Below are 22,253 nucleotides of genomic sequence, written 5' to 3' on the forward strand. Positions count from 1 at the left end.
ATGTCAAAAATGGGGTGATTTTGTATGAGAGCGTCCAAAATTTCACATCATTAACAATCAAAAATAGCTTTTTACCCAATTTTAGAGTACAAAATAGACAAGAATCATTAATTTTTTCATAATGCGAGCGAAGCGCGCCGAAATTTCAATTTTGAGGACTAATTGTTCACAAAAAGGGGGTCATTCAGTGTAGGCTACTGAAAAAAACGGGGTCATTGGGTGTATTTGCCAAAAATAACGGGGTCTTTTCATGGACACATGACTTATGTCAATATATGGGAGTGCCCCCCCCCCCCCGGGGATGCCGAATTGAGTAATTCAGCATCGATTCTGCGCCCCCTCCTAAGCGATAAAAGTCAAAATTGTCGCGCGCATCGCTTTCATTCGTATAATTAACTTCATTATAACCAAAATTAATGAAGAGAACTATCTAAGCAAAAGCAAAAGATGATAATTTTCATATTTTAGCCGATGTAGATTAGATTTAGGAGAATTTTTCGTAGGCGGCGGAAGCAGGGGCGTATAGTCTATAGAACTTCAGCAACGGGGGGGATATCTTGGTGAACATATTGAAGCTTAAATGGAATACATTCGCGCGCCTAATTTTTTTTAAAGCTGAAATGGTCAAATATGAGATTAATTTCGTCAAAATCACACGCACACAGGCGTTTCTCTTTTCTTTTTCTTCAATTTCTTTTCTCTTTTTTCCCGGGGGCGCCCGTTTAAAAAAGGTCTGTATGTAACGCTGCCGCTACGCTATCCCTTTTTCTTTACTTCTTTCTCTCTTCTCTTCTGATTGAATCTTTCTCTCATACTCACCTCCCCCCTCTCTCTCTCTTTCTCCACAATGTCAATAGGAGGTTTCATTCATTCTATTCTTTTATTTCCAGGGGACGGTCCCCATAAACATCAGTATTTTCTGGGGTTAGGCCTACTATACATATTGCCCATTGCGATGGAAATAATTTCAATTATTACCGCATTACAATAGCAGGTGACCTTATCCGATGATACAGGGACACACAAGATCAGGTGGCTTCAACTAGTGCATTTAAAATTCTCCTTACTCTGTTCGTGGCCGATGCCCGGGCCAATGCCCGGGCCGATGTTTCTCTCGCAGGAAACAACGCACGTTTTCCTGCAGCTGATTACCCCAGGACCTGGTTCAACGCGCGTGAACATGAGCGATATTGGCACCCGGTATTGGCATTACAAATTCTTGCATTTGTTGTCATCGTGCATGCGCGTATTTGGGGGGGCTTTGGGGCGCCAGCCCCGGGGTCAAAAAGTAGGGGCGGCAAAAACGAAGGGCGGCGGAAGAAAAAGGGGGCAAAAACAGGGGCGGCAAAAACGAAGGGGGCGGCAAAACGAATTAGCAAAGAAAAAAGGGCGCCAAAAAGTGAAAAAGCATAAAAAATTTGGAAAAATTGTTGATTTTGGGACGCTAGCGCCTAAAATCCTTTTACCAATAATATATGTTTTTCAATAATATATTGATCTAGATAATGAAAATCGATTTTTAGGTTGCTTCGACCAACAATACCTCGTCTACCCTTCGATATATTATTGAAAATTAGCACCTTGATGTTTTGCAAAAGTTCATTCTACAAATCGTATACTTTGCAAACTTGCTTAATTTATTGCTGTTAATTAGTTATGTACGTTTTACAAAAGTGTTGTTGTTTCAGCCCTCTTTACAACGTAACTCAAGAGCCGCAACACCTATAAAAGTATATCTGTGATATTTTAATTCTTCTACACACTCGCTATGAATTGAGCAATGCAGTTTTTGCCAAAGCTCACTACCATTCGTAAGATGCTGTGAACTACCATATCACATCAGTTTAAAATAATTTTAATTATTTTAAAATAACCTTAAGGGCGTACTACACCCATATATTGGTTTGATTGGTCTAAAAAAATATTTTGTCATTTATAGCTAGGCGATATATGCACTGATCATGTGAAATTTAAAAAAAATGAAAAACATCGAGAAAATGTCGTTTTTCACCTATTTGTCTTAAAGTTGACTGGTTGTTAAGGACGCTTATTTTTACGATCCACGTAGTCTCCTTCACAACCGGTTTGTTTCTGCCGTTTCTAACATTCATCGATATTCACATACAGTATTAGACTCGCTACCAGTCCAAAATACGACCTGCCTATGTATATTTAGGGCTGACACGTCATTTGTATTACCAATAGGAAATACACAGGTCAGACTTTTGAAATAATTCTTTAAGATTTGGTCAAAAAATTGGTAGCCGCCTCATTATGCTATATCTAATCAGACATTTTGTCGAAATAAAATTAAGGATCGAATGCGTTTCAGTGTCCAAAAAGGCAAAATTACCGTCAAACTTTCGCCGAATTCTGCAACTATTGCGAAGCCCTCGAGCGGGTGCACAGTTAAATCGGGAATAAAAATATCCGACCTTTGTGATCAAAAACAACAAATTACAACTTTGGACCATGTTTGGACGTACTATAGGCAAAAAAACACTATTGCCAAATAACATAGAATAGAACATTTGACATCAACTTGACAAACTAATGAAGAAAATGTGCTCCATAAACATTAGATAAGTGCGCAAAATAATCCCTATTCAAATGCGTGTATAAAACTGAACAGGGCCGGGCGGCTACTAGACTACCACATAATTTCAAAGTTCTCGTGTTGCCAGATTCAAACATCAGCATGTATGCCTAGCGCCTTCTCTTGGTAAAATCCCTGATAAAATCAAGATTGTGACCGTCGTCTTATTAAAATTGAATTTTAAAGCGTTGTATTGGAACTTAACACAAATGACCATACGGGTATGCTCTCCCGGAAGGACCCCTCCATTTTTTTGGATTCCGCAGCTCCAAAAGACCCGTGACCAAAATAGAGCTATTATAGCATACGTAAACACGGTAACTTGACAATTTCAGCTCTAAAAGACCTAAATTGCTCGATCATTCTTCACATTTCTGTTTTTTTTTGGTGTGTGGTTTTTTTTTGGCGTTATTCAACCAGAAAGCGAAGAAAGACCCAATTTTGACTATACGCAGCTCCAAAAGACCCCCTTCTATATTTGTTGGCAGCTCCAAAATATCCCTTTCCGCGCATGACGCCGTCAGCTCCCCCGGCGCTCCCCGGGACCCACCACCTACTAAATTCAGAGGGAGCATACCTCAGGAGCATACCCACCAGAAATGTATGTTGTGCCCTCCCCGTGAGGTGACATCATGGGCGTAGCTAGGACTTCTTAGGGGGTCAAAGGAGTCAAAGGGGCAACCCTCATTCAAGGGGGAAATCTTTAACGAAACAAAATAGGCTCAAAAGTAGGCCTACAAAAAGACCCTAGTAAAATGCTTCAGGGCGACCGCATCCAAGGGGCGGACTTCCCACAGGTGTGGTGGTAGCTTTCCCCAATTCCCCCTTATGTACGGCACTGGACATATGAGAAATTTGCTTAATTCTGCAATTTGGACATTTTAACAAATCCGCATTAATTTTAGACATTTTAAGACATGGTAGTTTAAATAAAGTGAGTAGAAAAAGTGAACATATTAAATATTATAGGCTAGTAGGACTATACCCCGGGGTCGGGCCCGGGGTATATTAATACTTGGCTTTTGCAATAATATAGGCCTTCGTGCCAAAACTTGCTTGCCCCTTAGGCCTGCCTAAAACTGAATACCGGCTGCCATGTAGGCCTAGGTATAGGGGGACAATGTTTTGGTATGTCGATAGAGGGGGATTGGCATGTCAAAGTGGAGACTGGCAAAGATTTGTTGGCATGATTGATGGGGAAAGCAATTCACCACCCCAGATGGCGAGTTGCGATAATATAAACTGAATCAGCGGTGAAAAGCACGAGTATAGGCCTACAATTCCGCAAGTACATGGGCCTATAACACTACTAATATATTAGATGATGAAATAAGCATGATAAAATTTTAAAAAAGGGTCTCACTGAGCTTCACTGGGGGATTTCCAAATGGTGTAGGCCTACCAACTGAAATTTCTTACCCCTTCACCGGCCTTCATAATCGCCTTTGTTGTCCCTGTTTGTTGTTATTTAGTGTCCGTATATAGAAATGCTAAAATAGCTTAGTAGGCCTATTAGTGGTTTAGCCAAACGCCGAGTATTAAAGACAATTAATCTCATCCCGGGAAAAAATCAGACTTTACACGAATCTAATTAGCTAAGCCTAGGCCTATAGGCCACCTACATTATATCGGGCTTCAACTTTGTCAATTGGCCTACTGCTGTTAGGAATATTAGGCTTACATTTCAAAAATACCTATAACGACAATTTAAATGACTTATCCTTTACTTTTAGACATTATAAACAATTTTGATTTTTCATACTTTCCTGGGATCACTGGATAGGCCTTTAAAATTTGTTTTTTCCTACTCCATGGCTCCGTAGGCTATTTACCCAATACGCCGGGATTTGAGCTTAAAAATACCTAAATATATACATACACTAAAACACGGCAACTGGTTATCAGCGAAATTTACTGTCAGCCCCCCAGACAAACGAGAACCTAGACCTATGACTTTGACTCGCGTAGTGAAGCCGACACTGCTTAGCAACGAATTTGACAAGGACACATACCCGGACGCAAACAATCAGACATGTTCGCGTCTATGGAACATGTTGCATTTGACGCGGCGATAACGGCGCAGTAATCACGCAAACGAGCGAGTCAAACATGTTTGCGATATTTCTCCGCGCCTAGTAACCCCGTCAATCCGTCAATATCACCTTGGATACGGAGCTTCACCTCCCGCTGTGGTAAAGGATGGGCAGTAATAGGTCTAGGTTGGTATGTCTATGGTCAGCCCTCTGTTATAACGCAATGGATTGTGGGTGACGTAGCAAAATTAGCGTGTGTCAAAATTCGGAATACCGTGGCGACATGCATAATTCTATGGAATATATTTGATTTTTTTTGCCTTGGATAGCGACAATCATAGGTAAGACACGAATAACATTATTCCACTTAAAATATTATATCACTGTATCAATTTTGGAGTTCCTAGTTGAAATGGATGCGAAAACAACGGTAAAATAGTTACCAAAATAGGGATTTTAAGCTTTAACGAGCCTTACGGAATGTGGTGGTATAGATGACGAAAAATGCAATTTTTTCAATTTTGCTGTAATATGGTTGTGATAACCTGTTACCTATGGCTTGATTAAGTTTCAGTGAAATAATGTCGCAAGTTAAAAATACAAAATATAGCTCAACATTGAAAATAGAAGCATTTTAACCAGTTCGTTTTTGATAGATGTGGAACACTGAAAATCACCAAGTTCCTGAAGCCATCAGGAACCACTTATTCCCATTTTACCTATCAACATTATTTCTCTAATGCGTTAGCAACACGTATCAAAATTTTAACGAAATCCGTTGAAATTAAGCTTTCCAAAATGAAGTGAATTTAAAACACCAGTGATGTACCACCTTTTGGCTTCTATCTAAAAAAGCATGTAAGCTACGTTGATACCGATGCCACCAATATAACGAGAAGGTTTGCCCCTTCATTTTGCATACCACTTTGGCCAATTTTTTTTCTCATTTCTTCACAAAATGCAAAAACCGCAAAAAAATGCAATGGGTGTAGTACCCCCTTAAGGGATCTAAAATGAGCGTCTATTGCGTTTCGACATTATTTTTTGTGGGACATGAGAGCACCTCAGACCTATCGAATTGCATTCTGAATACGAAGCATGTCTTTCTGATTTCAAATAATTTTCATTTTTGAAAATCACAATATAATACAAATTTTATGACAAATTATAAAAATTTGATATTTTTCAAATTTTGATATATAACAGTCCTCGAAGTAAATTATATAAATCTAATGATATATTCTTAAAGTGTATGTAGCAGCGAGGAAAAGCCGACGGTCAATTGAAAATTTTGACCTTTCATATTGAAGATATAGATTTTTTTCAAAAAAAGACCTAAATCATCAGATTTATAAAGTTTACTTCAAGTACTGTTAAATATCAAAATATCAATTTTAATAATTTGCCATAAAATGTGTATTAAATTGCGAATTTCAAAAATCAAAATTATTTGATATCAGAATGACATTCTTCGTATTCAGAATGCAATTCGATATGTCTGATGTGCTCTAATGTCCCAAAATAAATACTGTCCAAACGTTCATACCCCAGCCCTTAAGCAAAGACTTTCTATGCAGAACAGTAGCAGAATAAGGGATGAAATCAAAACTTGACCGGCGGTTGACCACAGGTTCCGTCCGGTTTCCATTGCTTAGAACAATAGAAACCGGACACATAAGTAAGTGTTGTAAGGAAAAAAACCACTTACCAGTTACATGTGGACAAGCCATGGATGTCCCAGACAGGGTTCTTACAGGTTCTTCGTCAGTGAACCAAGTACTTATTATATTGACTCCCGGAGCCAATATATCAACGCAGGGGCCTATATTGCTGAATGAAGCGAGCAGATCACCCTCACCGGTTGCTCCTACTGTGATTACCTGAAACGAATGAGGATAATGTTAATACACTGCTTAGGAAAGGAGCACCCCCCAGCAAAAAATCGGTGTTTTACACTTTTTGGCCAAAAAGATCCAAATTTTTGAGGAAAAGTCCACTTTTTACAAAATCGCCCCCCCCTTGGAAAAAAGGTCCACTTTTTCAAAATCAGCACCCCCCCAAAAAAAAATCCTGCGTACGGGCCTGGAAAGTAGATCAGGTCAGCTCAGTTCACTTCAGTATATTTTCATCTCAACACACATTGGTACTAAGGAATAATAAAATACAGAGAAAACCTTTTTTGTGATAAATTAATATTATACAAAATGCAATGCAAAAATGAGATACCAATATTAGGAAGTCTCCAGCAATCATAACATTATGCCGTGAATATCCATTCGTATGTTATGCTTTTTGTTAGAAAACTAATTATCAAGCACGAATCACATTGTTTTATTTAAAACAAATCCTATTGACAATAAAAACTAATAAAATCAGCCGGCTCTCAACACGCGATATTCGAAATTTCCGCGGCGAAATTTTCTAGTAGTGCAATGACGTAATGGTTAATAAGTGCTCAAATTGTCGCCAGTTACTGCAGGGACTTTCCTGATTACTGGGACCATTGTACTCGACAATTTCAGTGCCCGGGGAGAATTTGGAAAGTATCGCGTGTTGAGAAACGGCTATTTTTATTAATTTTTATGGCCAATATGAGTTGGTTTTAATAAAATAAAATCACGTGATTCGGAAATGGAGGAATTTAGAGGACAAAGAAAAGAAGAAGAGAGGAAGGATGACAGTAAAACGACGAAGAAGGAAAAAGTGGAAAAAGAAGAAGAAAGTGAAGAAGAGGAGTAAACAAAAAATGCTAGTCATTTTGAGTTGATTGAAAAGGAAAGAACTTGACATGGTTGGAAAAAATTTCTTGAGGTATAGCGAATCAAGCACCTTTTGGCGACAGAAAAAAGTTAATGGTACAAATGCGCGCGAAGTGCGCGAAACATTTTGGCATATTGAAGCTAATTTGATGAAATATGGTGCAAAAGTGGAATAAATTCGCGCGAAGCGCGGAAAAAATTGCACTTTGGGGGCTAAAATGGCCAAATATGAGGTTAATTTGGTCAGAAACCCACATACAGGCGTCAACATTGGGGGATGATTGTATGGACCATCCCCCTGGCAAAATATTGGGGGGGGGGGATTTACGCCTATGCTTATTATCCAGGCTGCGCTGGACAATGTTTCGTTTTTAAACAACATCTTTAAAAAACGAAGCAAACCAGAAACACAAAAAATAGGCTATTCCAGTTGAAATCCTTGCACCCCCTATGGAAGACATGACCTTAATCTCCAACACAGGGGGTGTGAATTGCAAATGAGATTACCTGAATGGGTGATTCGCTTTAAAATCTACACTCCATGTGTGGGAGATTAAGATCATATCTTCCATAGGGGGTGTATGGATTTCAACTGGAATAGCCAATTAATGTCATCTTCATGGATGTTGCCATGGTAACACTTATTAAATAGCTATTTAAGCTATAGAATGAAACATCAGCATTGTTCAAGGTCAAACTCACATATTTCTCTGATTTCTCTTTTCTGCTATTTAATACCTGCTATTTTCGTAGTGTGTTTGTAGATCCTTTTCATGGTAACAGTGTAAATAAAGAAAAGTAATACCACTCTTAAAATTTGAGAGACATTGCGAGATTTTCTAGACAAAATATTTTGCTTAACAAAAGCTCAATAAGCCTATAAAATGCAATGCAAGTCAATTTGATTCTATCCCGATCTTAAACATGCAGCTAGCTTCGACTATATTTATAAATACGTATTTATAAATATGCATGTGCCCAATGGGCGCGACATACCAAGATCACCAATCACACTATTGACCACTATACAGACAAGGATATGAACTTTTTAGATAAATATAATCAAAATTAAGTCAAACTTAAATAAATTAAAATTAAATAACAAACTTTTCATCTGGACTTACTGTTTTGACGTCTCATCCGAGACGCATCGTCAGGCCTAATGGACTGGCGCTGAAATGTTGACCCGTGACTCGGTTGGAGTGATGCAAAACCCTTTTCCATCGTGCGGACATTATCCCATCCAGCGAAGAAGCGAAAGTGAAAGAACAAAACCATCTCAAATCATCTCAAAACTGGACATTCACGAAAGCCCTCAAACCCCGGGGAGCACTCGCCCTAGGAACATTACGATCCCGTGTATCAGGTGTTTCGGAGAAAATTAAGCGGAATTTCGGAAAATACAACATTCCGGTATCCCTGAAACCCTGCAATACGCTGAAACAGAAACTTGTACTTGTGCATCCAAAGGACAAACCCCAAGACATAAACAGAGCAACATCGTGTATGATGTACAGTGCAGATTCAGACTTTGAAGATTCTTACATAAGGGAAACAAAACAGCCGTTGCACAAACGCATGTAGGCCTACCAACATCGCAGACCCAGTTTATCAGGGGTCAACGACTCAGCAGTATATTCTCACCTCAAGCTCAAGTTTACAAAACATACTTTTGAGGACAAGGAGGCTTTAGTGCTTGATAAAGAACACAAGTGGTTTGAGCGAGGGGTCAAGGAGGCCATATGTCCGCCGTGAGTAGCCTTCACTCAACCGTGGAGGGGGACTACGCCACAACCTGTCAAGGGCCTATGACGCAACCATCAAACGGGTTCCTCGACGACTCTCCCGTGACGTCACTCCAACCGAGTCACGGGTCAACATTTCAGCGCCAGCCCATTAGGCCTGACGATGCGTCTCGGATGAGACATGATACTGTAGCCAACTCAAAACTCCAGATGAACAGTTTGATATTTAATTTTAATATATTTATCTACCTGGATGATTCAGAATAAATTCACAAATATATCAAACTTAAATAGCAAAATTATCACACATGCCGAAGGTCACTTCCACACTTGGTGTCCAAGCTGTTATGGCAGCGCGGAGGTGGTCACATGCGTATTTATAAATAGTCGAAGCACAGTGTTAAACAGACACTTCGTGATCCACAGTCTCATCTTAAAATTTACATCTTGGTCAACAAATCATCAAAAAATAAGTTTTGTATAGTTTTGTTACAGGTGATAAAACGACCCAAAGGGATAGGCCTAAGTGTCACATTTTGGTCAAAGTTGGTCCGTTATCACTTATAAGGTTAGCAACTATTTTAAACTGTTACGAATTGGTAGTTTACAGCATCTTGCGAATGGAAGTTAGCTTTGGCAAAAATATTTACATATTCGTACATCATGGCTTTAATATCTTTTAAGATAAAACTGCGTATCATCCGATTCTGAATTCTATAGCCTTGCGTGAGAACGAATCTAATAATAGTATGTACCTAATGGTTTTCTATATTTCAATGTCAGATTTGTCTTTATTAGATTGATATCAAGTTGCAAGTTTTCCTATTTGCGTGATTTTCTAGAGAATGCTCTATCGGCATCTGTGATTGGTTTTGTCAAAACCCCAATAGTTTCCTTCATCCAATCAGAAAAGTTTTTATATCGAACGAAAGCTAACACTTCTCGCTAAAATCACATTTTTCATTACGCCAACAGATGACGTAATTCAATGTTTATAGCAATTGGAAAATGTGGTAAATCTGTCGAAAACGGCCTATTCACGCACAATTTTTGACCAAAATGTAAGTTTTAAAACTCAAAACCCCGGTTGATCCTTACAATATTTGGCAAATTTTATGTCATTAAATGAAAAAGCACACTTAGGCTTATATCTTTTTAATACTAATAACGGCGTGTCCGTCCGTCCGTCCGTCCGCGCGCTATCGCGGTGCGCTATCGCGTAGTATCAACGCGGAGTACCGACGGGCGCAGTGCGTGCATCGGAACGCATTAAGGTCCGTTCATACTACCACCGCATTTGCGATGCGGTGCTTTGCGATGCGATGCGTTGCCGCACCGCATCGTACTGCAAACTACTGCATTGCGATATCGCAATAAAGTTAAATACATTTTAATTGGAAATGCGACGAGTTGCGTTGAGTTGCGGCAAAAAGTAATCGATATATCGGCATCGCAAAGCAACGCATCGCAAATGCGGTGGTAGTATGAACGGACCTTTAGGCCTACAGTATGACTAAAGGTTCGTTCATACTACCTAAAGGAAAAAGAGGTAAAAATAGAGAAACAGGCAGATGCGGAAAGTGATGAATATGTAATGTCGCTTTAAACTTCTGATCGGGACTGGTGTATTAGAAAGAAAAAATTCGCCGCTACATGATGAAGTAAAAATTTAGAGAACTAAATGTAAAACATTACTTCTAGAGTAGAAAGATGCAATGACTAGGGATGAGATTCTAAATGCTATCTTCAGTAGATAGGCCCAACAGCGAAAAAAAATCAAGGCACGGCTACTCTGCGCGATTTAAAAAAATCGGCATTCGGCCTAAAGCCACGCTATTAGAAAAAAAAAAGGGGGGAGGAAGAGGTAAAAATAGATTTAAAAAAATAATTTTAAAACTGTAGGCCTAAGATTTAATTTTAAATCTAATACTTGATTAGTCCCTGATCACAATCCTTTAGGATTTATTTTAAACCATTGAAATTGAGAGTGTACATTTTTTCTTATAATCGCTTTAAATTTAGAGAAAATGATGTAAAACGTTACTTCCAGAGTAGAAAGATGCAATGAATCAGGGTGAGATTCTAAATGCTATCTTCAGTAGATAGGCCTATAGCGAAACAAAATCCTAAAACGCGCACGGCTACTCTGCGTGATTTTTTTTTTAATCGCCATTTGGCGCGCTACGGTAAAAAAAAAAGGGAGGAAAAAGAGGTAAAAATAGAGAAACAGGCAGATGCAGAAGGTGATGAATATGTAATGTCGCTTTAAACTTTCTGATCGGGACTGGTGTATTAGAAAGAAGAAATTCGCCGCTACATGATGAAGTAAAAATTTAGAGAACTAAATGTAAAACGTTACTTCTAGAGTAGAAAGATGCAATGACTAGGGATGTGATTCTAAATGCTATCTTCAGTAGATAGGCCCAACAGCGAAAAAAATCAACGCACGGCTACTCTGCGCGATTTAAAAAAATCGGCATTCGGCCTAATGCCACACTATTAAAAAAAAAAAAAAGGGGGAGAGGAAGAGGTAAAATGGATTTAAAAAATAATTTTAAATCTGTAGGCCTAAGATTTAATTTTAAATCTAATACTTGATTGGTCCCTGATCACAATCCTTTAGGATTTATTTTAAACCCTTAAAATTTAGAGTGTACATTTTTTCTTATAATCGCTTTATATTTAGAGAAAATGATGTAAAACGTTACTTCCAGAGTAGAAAGATGCAATGAATCAGGGTGAGATTCTAAATGCTATCTTCAGTAGATAGGCCTATAGCGAAACAAAATCCTAAAACGCGCACGGCTACTCTGCGTGATTTTTAAAAAAATCGCCATTTGGCGCGCTACGGTATTTTAAAAAAGGGAAGAAAAAGAGGTAAAAATAGAGAAACAGGCAGATGCGGAAAGTGATGAATATGTAATGTCGCTTTAAACTTTCTGATCGGGACTGGTGTATTGGAAAGAAAAAATTCGGCGCTACATGATGAAGTACAAATTTAGAGAACTAAATGTAAAACGTTACTTCTAGAGTAGAGATTCTAAATGCTATCTTCAGTAGATAGGCCCAACAGCGAAAAAAAGCAGCGCACGGCTACTCTGCGCGATTAAAAAAAAAAAATCGGCATTCGGCCTTATGCCACGCTATTAAAAAAAACAGGGGGGAGAGGAAGAGGTAAAAATAGATTTAAAAAAATAATTTTAAATCTGTAGGCCTACGATTTAATTTTAAATCTAATACTTGATTGGTCCCTGATCACAATCCTTTAGGATTTATTTTAAACCATTGAAATTTAGAGTGTACATTTTTTCTTATAATCGCTTTAAATTTAGAGAAAATGATGTAAAACGTTACTTCCAGAGTAGAAAGATGCAATGAATCAGGGTGAGATTCTAAATGCTATCTTCAGTAGATAGACCTATAGCGAAACAAAATCCTAAAACGCGCACGGCTACTCTGCGTGATTTTAAAAAAAATCGCCATTTGGCGCGCTATATACGGTATTTAAAAAAAGGGAGGAAAAAGAGGTAAAAATAGAGAAACAGGCAGATGCGGAAAGTGATGAATATGTAATGTCGCTTTAAACTTTCTGATCGGGACTGGTGTATTAGAAAGAAAAAATTCGCCGCTACATGATGAAGTAAAAATTTAGAGAACTAAATGTAAAACGTTACTTCTAGAGTAGAACGATGCAATGACTCGGGATGAGATTCTAAATGCTATCTTCAGTAGATAGGCCCAACAGCGAAAAAAATCAACGCACGGCTACTTTGCGCGATTTACAAAAATCAGCATTCGGCCTAGTGCCACGCTATTAAAAAAAAAAAAACGGGGGGGGAGAGGAAGAGGTAAAAATAGATTTAAAAAATAATTTTAAATCTGTAGGCCTAAGATTTAATTTTAAATCTAATACTTGATTGGTCCCTGATCACAATCCTTTAGGATTTATTTTAAACCCTTGAAATTTAGAGTGTACATTTTTTCTTATAATCGCTTTAAATTTAGAGAAAATGATGTAAAACGTTACTTCCAGAGTAGAAAGATGCAATGAATCAGGGTGAGATTCTAAATGCTATCTTCAGTAGATAGGCCTATAGCGAAACAAAATCCTAAAACGCGCACGGCTACTCTGCGTGATTTTTTTTTTTAATCGCCATTTGGCGCGCTACGGTATTTAAAAAAAGGGAGGAAAAAGAGGTAAAAATAGAGAAACAGGCAGATGCAGAAGGTGATGAATATGTAATGTCGCTTTAAACTTTCTGATCGGGACTGGTGTATTAGAAAGAAGAAATTCGCCGCTACATGATGAAGTAAAAATTTAGAGAACTAAATGTAAAACGTTACTTCTAGAGTAGAAAGATGCAATGACTAGGGATGTGATTCTAAATGCTATCTTCAGTAGGCCCAACAGCGAAAAAAATCAACGCACGGCTACTCTGCGCGATTTAAAAAATCGGCATTCGGCCTAATGCCACGCTATTAAAAAAAAAAAAAAGGGGGGGAGAGGAAGAGGTAAAATGGATTTAAAAAATAATTTTAAATCTGTAGGCCTAAGATTTAATTTTAAATCTAATACTTGATTGGTCCCTGATCACAATCCTTTAGGATTTATTTTAAACCCTTAAAATTTAGAGTGTACATTTTTTCTTATAATCGCTTTATATTTAGAAAAAATGATGTAAAACGTTACTTCCAGAGTAGAAAGATGCAATGAATCAGGGTGAGATTCTAAATGCTATCTTCAGTAGATAGGCCTATAGCGAAACAAAATCCTAAAACGCGCACGGCTACTCTGCGTGATTTAAAAAAATCGCCATTTGGCGCGCTACGGTATTAAAAAAAGGGAGGAAAAATAGGTAAAAATAGAGAAACAGGCAGATGCGGAAAGTGATGAATATGTAATGTCGCTTTAAACCTTCTGATCGGGACTGGTGTATTAGAAAGAAAAAATGTGCCGCTACATGATGAAGTAAAAATTTAGAGAACTAAATGTAAAACATTACTTCTAGAGTAGAAAGATGCAATGACTAGGGATGAGATTCTAAATGCTATCTTCAGTAGGCCAACAGCGAAAAAAAATCAACGCACGGCTACTCTGCGCGATTTAAAAAAATCGGCATTCGGCCTAAAGCCACGCTATTAAAAAAAAAAAAAAAAGGGGGGGGGAGGAAGAGGTAAAAATAGATTTAAAAAAATAATTTTAAAACTGTAAATCTAATACTTGATTAGTTAGAGAATAAACGATAGGAATTTTTATTTTGCCTATCCTCTACCGTGTGATAGACGACAGGCAGGTCCAATATTTTGAGTAGTGGATGCCGGCGCAGCCGGTATCCACTACGATAAAAATATTGGACCTGCCTGTCGTCTATCATAGGTAGAGGATAGGCAAAATAAAAATTCCTATCGTTTATTCTCATTCTTAGTCAGTTAAATATTATTTTAATAACTGTAAACAATTTTTAAAGCAAAAACTAAGCCCCCACCGTCATAAAAACTCCCCTCCTTATAAAATGAACGAAACTTGTTTACAACTTCACGTATTCTGATGCGCGTACTGCTAGCGAGTTCGCGTATTCCGCACTAGTCTACGCATCCAGCGCGATACATACGCGCACCTCTACACGTGTGTTACGCATTATCAAGACGCATGATGACGTGGGGTCATCTACGGCCTGATAGACGGCACCCGAAATCATGCGATTGTCCAATCAGAAATGTGTCTACGAACTAGACCACTCCCACTGACTAAGAATCCCTGATCACAATCCTTTAGGATTTATTTTAAACCATTGAAATTGAGAGTGTAAATTTTTTCTTATAATCGCTTTAAATTTAGAGAAAATGATGTAAAACGTTACTTCAAGAGTAGAAAGATGCAATGAATCAGGGTGAGATTCTAAATGCTATCTTCAGTAGATAGGCCTATAGCGAAACAAAATCCTAAAACGCGCACGGCTACTCTGCGTGATTTAAAATAAAATCGCCATTTGGCGCGCTACGGTATTTAAAAAAAGGGAGGAAAAAGAGGTAAAAATAGAGCAACAGGCAGATGCGGAAGGTGATTAATATGTAATGTCGCTTTAAACTTTCTGATCGGGACTGGTGTATTAGAAAGAAAAAATTCGCCGCTACATGATGAAGTAAAAATTTAGAGAACTAAATGTAAAACGTTACTTCTAGAGTAGAAAGATGCAATGACTAGGATGTGATTCTAAATGCTATCTTCAGTAGATGGGGCCAACAGCGAAAAAAATCAACGCACGGCTACTCTGCGCGATTTAAAAAAATCGACATTCGGCCTAATGCCACGCTATTAAAAAAAAAGGGGGGGAGAGGAAGAGGTAAAAATGGATTTAAAAAAATAATTTTAAATCTGTAGGCCTAAGATTTAATTTTAAATCTAATACTTGATTGGTCCCTGATCACAATCCTTTAGGATTTATTTTAAACCCTTAAAATTTAGAGTGTACATTTTTTCTTATAATCGCTTTATATTTAGAAAAAATGATGTAAAACGTTACTTCCAGAGTAGAAAGATGCAATGAATCAGGGTGAGATTCTAAATGCTATCTTCAGTAGATAGGCCTATAGCGAAACAAAATCCTAAAACGCGCACGGCTACTCTGCGTGATTTAAAAAAAAATCGCCATTTGGCGCGCTACGGTATTAAAAAAAGGGAGGAAAAATAGGTAAAAATAGAGAAACAGGCAGATGCGGAAAGTGATGAATATGTAATGTCGCTTTAAACCTTCTGATCGGGACTGGTGTATTAGAAAGAAAAAATTCGCCGCTACATGATGAAGTAAAAATTTAGAGAACTAAATGTAAAACATTACTTCTAGAGTAGAAAGATGCAATGACTAGGGATGAGATTCTAAATGCTATCTTCAGTAGATAGGCCCAACAGCGAAAAAAAATCAAGGCACGGCTACTCTGCGCGATTTAAAAAAATCGACATTCGGCCTAAAGCCACGCTATTAGAAAAAAAAGGGGGGGGAGGAAGAGGTAAAAATAGATTTAAAAAAATAATTTTAAAACTGTAGGCCTAAGATTTAATTTTAAATCTAATACTTGATTAGTCCCTGATCACAATCCTTTAGGATTTATTTTAAACCATTGAAATTGAGAGTGTACATTTTTTCTTATAATCGCTTTAAATTTAGAGAAAATGATGTAAAACGTTACTTCAAGAGTAGAAAGATGCAATGAATCAGGGTGAGATTCTAAATGCTATCTTCAGTAGATAGGCCTATAGCGAAACAAAATCCTAAAACGCGCACGGCTACTCTGCGTGATTTTTTAAAAATCGCCATTTAGCGCGCTACGGTATTTAAAAAAAAGGGAGGAAAAAGAGGTAAAAATAGAGCAACAGGCAGATGCGGAAGGTGATTAATATGTAATGTCGCTTTAAACTTTCTGATCGGGACTGGTGTATTAGAAAGAAAAAATTCGCCGCTACATGATGAAGTAAAAATTTAGAGAACTAAATGTAAAACGTTACTTCTAGAGTAGAAAGATGCAATGACTAGGGATGAGGTTCTAAATGCTATCTTCAGTAGATAGGCCCAACAGCGAACAAAATAAACGCACGGCTACTCTGCGCGATTTAAAAAAATCGGCATTCGGCCTAATGCCACGCTATTAGAAAAAAAAAGGGGGGGGGGGAGGAAGAGGAAAAAATAGATTAAAAAAAATGATTTTAAATCTGTAGGCCTAAGATTTAATTTTAAATCTAATACTTCATTAGTCCCTGATCACAATCCTTTAGGATTTATTTTAAACCCTTGAAATTGAGAGTGTACATTTTTTCTTATAATCGCTTTAAATTTAGAGAAAATGATGTAAAACGTTACTTCCAGAGTAGAAAGATGCAATGAATCAGGGTGAGATTCTAAATGCTATCTTCAGTAGATAGGCCTATAGCGAAACAAAATCCTAAAACGCGCACGGCTACTCTGCGTGATTTAAAAAAAATCGCCATTTGGCGCTCTACGGTATTAAAAAAAGGGAGGAAAAAGAGGTAAAAATAGAGAAACAGGCAGATGCGGAAGGTGATGAATATGTAATGTCGCTTTAAACTTTCTGATCGGGACTGGTGTATTAGAAAGAAAAATTCGCCGCTACACGATGAAGTAAAAATGTAGAGAACTAAATGTAAAACGTTACTTCTAGAGTAGAAAGATGCAATGACTCGGGATGAGATTCTAAATGCTATCTTCAGTAGATAGGCCCAACAGCGAAAAAAAAATCAACGCACGGCTATACTCTGCGCGATTTACAAAAATCGGCATTCGGCCTAATGCCACGCAAAAAAAAACGCTATTAAAAAAAAAAGGGGAGGGGGGCCGGGGGGAGAGGAAGAGGTAAAAATAGATTTTAAAAAATTATTTTAAATCTGTAGGCCTAAGATTTAATTTTAAATCTAATACTTGATTGGTCCCTGATCACAATCCTTTAGGATTTATTTGAAACCCTTGAAATTTAGAGTGTACATTTTTTCTTATAATTGCTTTAAATTTAGAGAAAATGATGTAAAACGTTACTTCCAGAGTAGAAAGATGCAATGAATCAGGGTGAGATTCTAAATGCTATCTTCAGTAGATAGGCCTATAGAGAAACAAAATCCTAAAACGCGCACGGCTACTCTGCGTGATTTTTTTTTTTAATCGCCATATGGCGCGCTATACGGTATTTAAAAAAAGGGGAGGAAAAAGAGGTAAAAATAGAGAAACAGGCAGATGCGGAAAGTGATGAATATGTAATCGGGACTGGTGTATTAGAAAGAAAAAATTCGCCGCTACATGATGAAGTAAAAATTTAGAGAACTAAATGTAAAACGTTACTTCTAGAGTAGAAAGATGCAATGACTCGGGATGAGATTCTAAATGCTATCTTAGGCCTGCTATAGATTCATTGCAATGAGCAATGGGACAAGTCTCTTCAAATTGCAAATCTGGTGAAAACGGTTACTATTTTCGCCTGATTTGTCATACGGTTGTAAATTCAATGGACAATGACTTTGCTAAAGAGCGCTTACAAATTGATATGTTTCGTCGGTATGAGAAATCAACAATGGGATGTTCCAGTTGAAGGCTATACACCCCAATACGGAAGACAATCCTTAACCTTGCAAACAGGGACTGGTTTTCGAATGGGGTTGCCTGAATGCATGATTTCATTTGAAACCCATAGGTGGGATATTAAGGTCGTGTCTTCCAGGTGGTGTATGAACTTAAACTGGGATAGCCCAGTGATTATTTTAGGCCAACCTTTTCTCCTCTAGCGGGGGAAGTTCGACAAGCATCTGTAGCGGAATTCCCAGCCGCTGCGACCACTGTGACTCCCATATCGATGACTTTTTCTACAGCTCGGTCAAGGGAAAGAACGATTTCACCGTCATCGGTGCCAAGAGATATCGAAGCTATTGCGGGTAGTTCACCATGCTGCCTAATCCATTCAAAAGCTGTTCAATGTAGGATATTGATAAGGAAATAATTGGCAAACTGAATAGAAAAAGAACATTTTGAGGAAGAAAAATGAAGGAGATACAGAGAGGGCAGAGGGATGGATTGAGGGTGAGAGGGAAAGCGAATAAGTGCAGCCCTTAGGCGACGAAAAAAAAGAAGCACTGTTCTACGGGCGGACGGACCTTTCAAGAAGGGTCGGTCGGTCTGTAAATAATTTGCAATTTGAGAAAATACAAAAAAAATATTTTGTTCCTGAAATTTCCAAAATTTGGGTCGGCATTCATTTGTACAGGAAAAATTTTTCCCCAATTTCTTCAAAATCTGGGTCGGTCGGGCCCGTAGAACAGGATTTTCTTTTTCGTCGCCTTAACGTCGAGGATTAAATTCGACCCTTTTTCGACGTTTTTTGTGACGAGCATGCGTACCAAATGATATCCCAAGTGAGCCCCCGTACCTGTGAAAATTAGCTTATGAGTGTGAATATGATGAGCATCAGGAAAAAAGATAATTTGAAATTAAATTACGGACATCGAAACGAGGCCTGATACACGGAAGGATCTCTGAAACCAATAAGGGATGAAATCAAAACTCAACCGCCGGTTGAACGGCTCCAACCGGACGGAACCGGCGGTCGAGTTTTGATTTCTGCATCTGGGAGCTATGATTGTCATTCAAATAAAGATCGACGCCGTTTTCATTGTTTTACTCATGCACACAATCAGCCTCACTTCTCAATATAGATGTGCTCTCAAGCAATATCTCACTTAAAAGGCACATCCCCGGCTTCCCGGCCAGAATTTCGATTTTTTACATCACCCTGACTGGCCCCCCACTTTCAAAATCGTTCCGCCGCCCCTGCTTGAGTGTGAACCACATCTTAGGTAAACGCAGTAAACTTTTTAAAACGTACCTTCTATGACTTCAGAACTAGTTCCAGTCCCTGAACAGTCCATGGTTCGAATCCCGAATAGGTTGACACCCTTGGCGACGCCATATTTCTTTCCACCTATAATTCCCGCACAGTGTGTGCCGTGACCTGAGCAATCTGCACCCTGTTTACCAAATTATTACAACAAAGACAAGAGCAATCTTATTTCTCATTTAAACTGTAGGTGAATCATTTATTGCCAGACACTGTACTCCCATGATGCCACGTGCCTGATGGGAACTGGCTACGAGGGCTTTCTCATCCAATGCATCTGCCCGACAATGATAATGCATTTAAATAATGCAATGAGTGCTCTATAATCTTCATTATGATAGGTTAGAGACCATAGTTCATTCCATTATCAACATTTCTTTATTTCTACGGAACCGTATGCTCAGAGAAGAAAGCCCAGTTTTACATGTTTTAGGTGCAGACAACAGGAGGAAAATGGAGTAGGCCTACTAAACCTGAGAAATCTTTAAGCCAAGGGAAATTTTCCCCCTCTCCCTTGGTCGATACGCAAAGAGATGGACCTATGTTTCGACTGCTGAGAAAACGTGTTGGTTTTTGGATTACTATTTTGTACTTCTTAAATTTAAGTATGTACAGACAGACAAACAAAATAATGAGCACACAAACAAACTTACATTCCCATCCAGAGCATCAAAGGCAACATGAGCGCGATCACCAAACTCTTCATGTGACGTCAGTATACCAGTGTCTATAACGTACACATTCACATTGCTTCCGTTACCTGATATTACATGTTTGATGTATAAAAATGAAAAATAAATAAATAAAGAAATAAATTAATTAATTAATTAATTAATTAAAACACTGTAAATATGAAAAAGACATACAAGTGTGATTGAGATCAAAAGAATTTCATTCATTCGTTTCATTCGGCTGTGAAATAGGCGACTGCAAAGTTTCTCCATGTACTATATACGATAGGGGAAAAAATTTACTACTGGAGGTAAGAAGTTGTCCATGTCCCCCAACAGTTTTTGCACATAAGACAGGTAGGAAATTCTTTGCCTGCCAGTTCTTCTTTTACCATGTAAAATGACCTTTATAAAACCTGTTATGAAAATGTATATATGTGCCTGGACACCTCGAATAAGCCGTAAAGTCCCTCTCTGGTTATTTTTACTTTTTTACATATTTGCAAAGAGCATGTTTCAGGGATTAAAATGACACATCAATGAACTTCATATGACAATCAGAAGCGAAGTTATGGCTTGTTACACTGTAGCATGCATAATAATTTGTTTATCATGCACAATAATTTGTTTATCATGCACAATAATTTTGGCATGCACAAATCAGCACAATAATACACTGACACTGTAGGTTGTCATGAAGCAAAACGCGAAACCGAGAAAAACGCGTTCAAAGTAATGGAAGCAAAAAAGATGGGCCTCAGAAAATGTGGATTATTTCATATTTCCACTTATTTCTTTAAAATAAAACTTTGTATGTGTTTAGAAGACAGCTTAAACATTTCAAATCTGCAAAAATCTCAACTTCGCCAAAATACGAGATTTGCATATATTTTCACCTGTAGCTCGAAATGAAGTTTGCCGAGTTTACGGCTCATTCGCCGCGTCCAGCCACATATGTTTGATGGAATATATGATGCTGATGATGATGATGAAGATGATGATGATACATGACAACATACGATTTAAAAATGACAAATTATGCCTTACATACGAAAATAATTGGTTGTATTGGAACGTTATATGAACGTTGTGATTTCGTTCCAATAGGCCTATGGGTTTTTTGTGCGCATTTTGCGTACGTTATTATTTCGTTATTAAAAAAGTTTGGTGCAAACATTCAGCAATGACGAAACCTACTGTAACACGGCAACGTTTTTAAAACGTATTTAAAACGTTTCACAAAGACGAAACCAAACTAAAAGAAGCCAATTTAAGGGCTGGGGTATGAACGTTTGGACAGTATTTATTGTGGGACATTAGAGCACATCAGACATATCAAATTGCATTCTGAATACGAAGAATGTCCTTCTAATATCAAATAATTTAGATTTTTTGAAATTCGCAATTTGATACACATTTTATGGCAAATCATTAAAATTGATATTTTGATATTTAACAGTACTTGAAGTAAACTTTATAAATCTGATGATTTATTCTTAAAGTGTATGTAGGTGGGATGAAAAGCCGACGATCAATTGAAAATTTTGACCTTTTGTATTGAAGATATGGATTTTTTCCCAAAACACCAAAAAAATTAGGTCTTTTGGGAAAAAATCCATATCTTCAATATGAAAGGTCAAAATTTTCAATTGACTGTCGGTTTTTCCTCCCTGCTACATACACTTTAAGAATATATCATTAGATTTATATAATTTACTTCGAGGACTGTTATATATCACAAATTTGAAAAATATCAAATTTTTATAATTTGTCATACAATTTGTATTATATTGTGATTTAAAAAAAATGAAAATTATGTGATATCAGAAAGACATGCTTCGTATTCAGAATGCAATTCGATAGGTCTGAGGTGCTCTCATGTCCCACAAAAAATACTGTCGAAACGCAATAAACGCTCATTTTGGATCCCTTAAAACGTGTTGAAAACGTTTTGTGTTTATTGGGAGCATATCTCATGTATCTTCGGCATAGTTCATCTACCTGCATCCGCATGATATGTCCCGATGTCAGGATATTCGCGATTTAATACAAATTGT

The 22,253-nt window shown here is 37.7% G+C and overlaps 1 protein-coding gene across 1 annotated transcript in view; it reads right to left on the bottom strand.

The window, feature by feature from the left end:
• LOC140163254 (aqualysin-1-like) overlaps positions 1 to 22,253 on the bottom strand; it is a 31,203-nt gene that overhangs the window by 1,278 nt on the left and 7,672 nt on the right. The window contains exons 4-7 of the mRNA XM_072186652.1: positions 20,179 to 20,285; positions 19,514 to 19,655; positions 18,406 to 18,599; positions 6,338 to 6,509 (exon numbers count right to left, since the gene is read on the bottom strand). Coding sequence (XP_072042753.1) covers positions 6,338 to 6,509; positions 18,406 to 18,599; positions 19,514 to 19,655; positions 20,179 to 20,285 — 615 coding nt within the window. The remainder of the gene's footprint in view (positions 1 to 6,337; positions 6,510 to 18,405; positions 18,600 to 19,513; positions 19,656 to 20,178; positions 20,286 to 22,253) is intronic.

Source organism: Amphiura filiformis, chromosome 10 (genome assembly GCF_039555335.1).
Source record: "Amphiura filiformis chromosome 10, Afil_fr2py, whole genome shotgun sequence".
Classification (NCBI taxonomy): Eukaryota; Metazoa; Echinodermata; class Ophiuroidea; order Amphilepidida; family Amphiuridae; genus Amphiura; species Amphiura filiformis.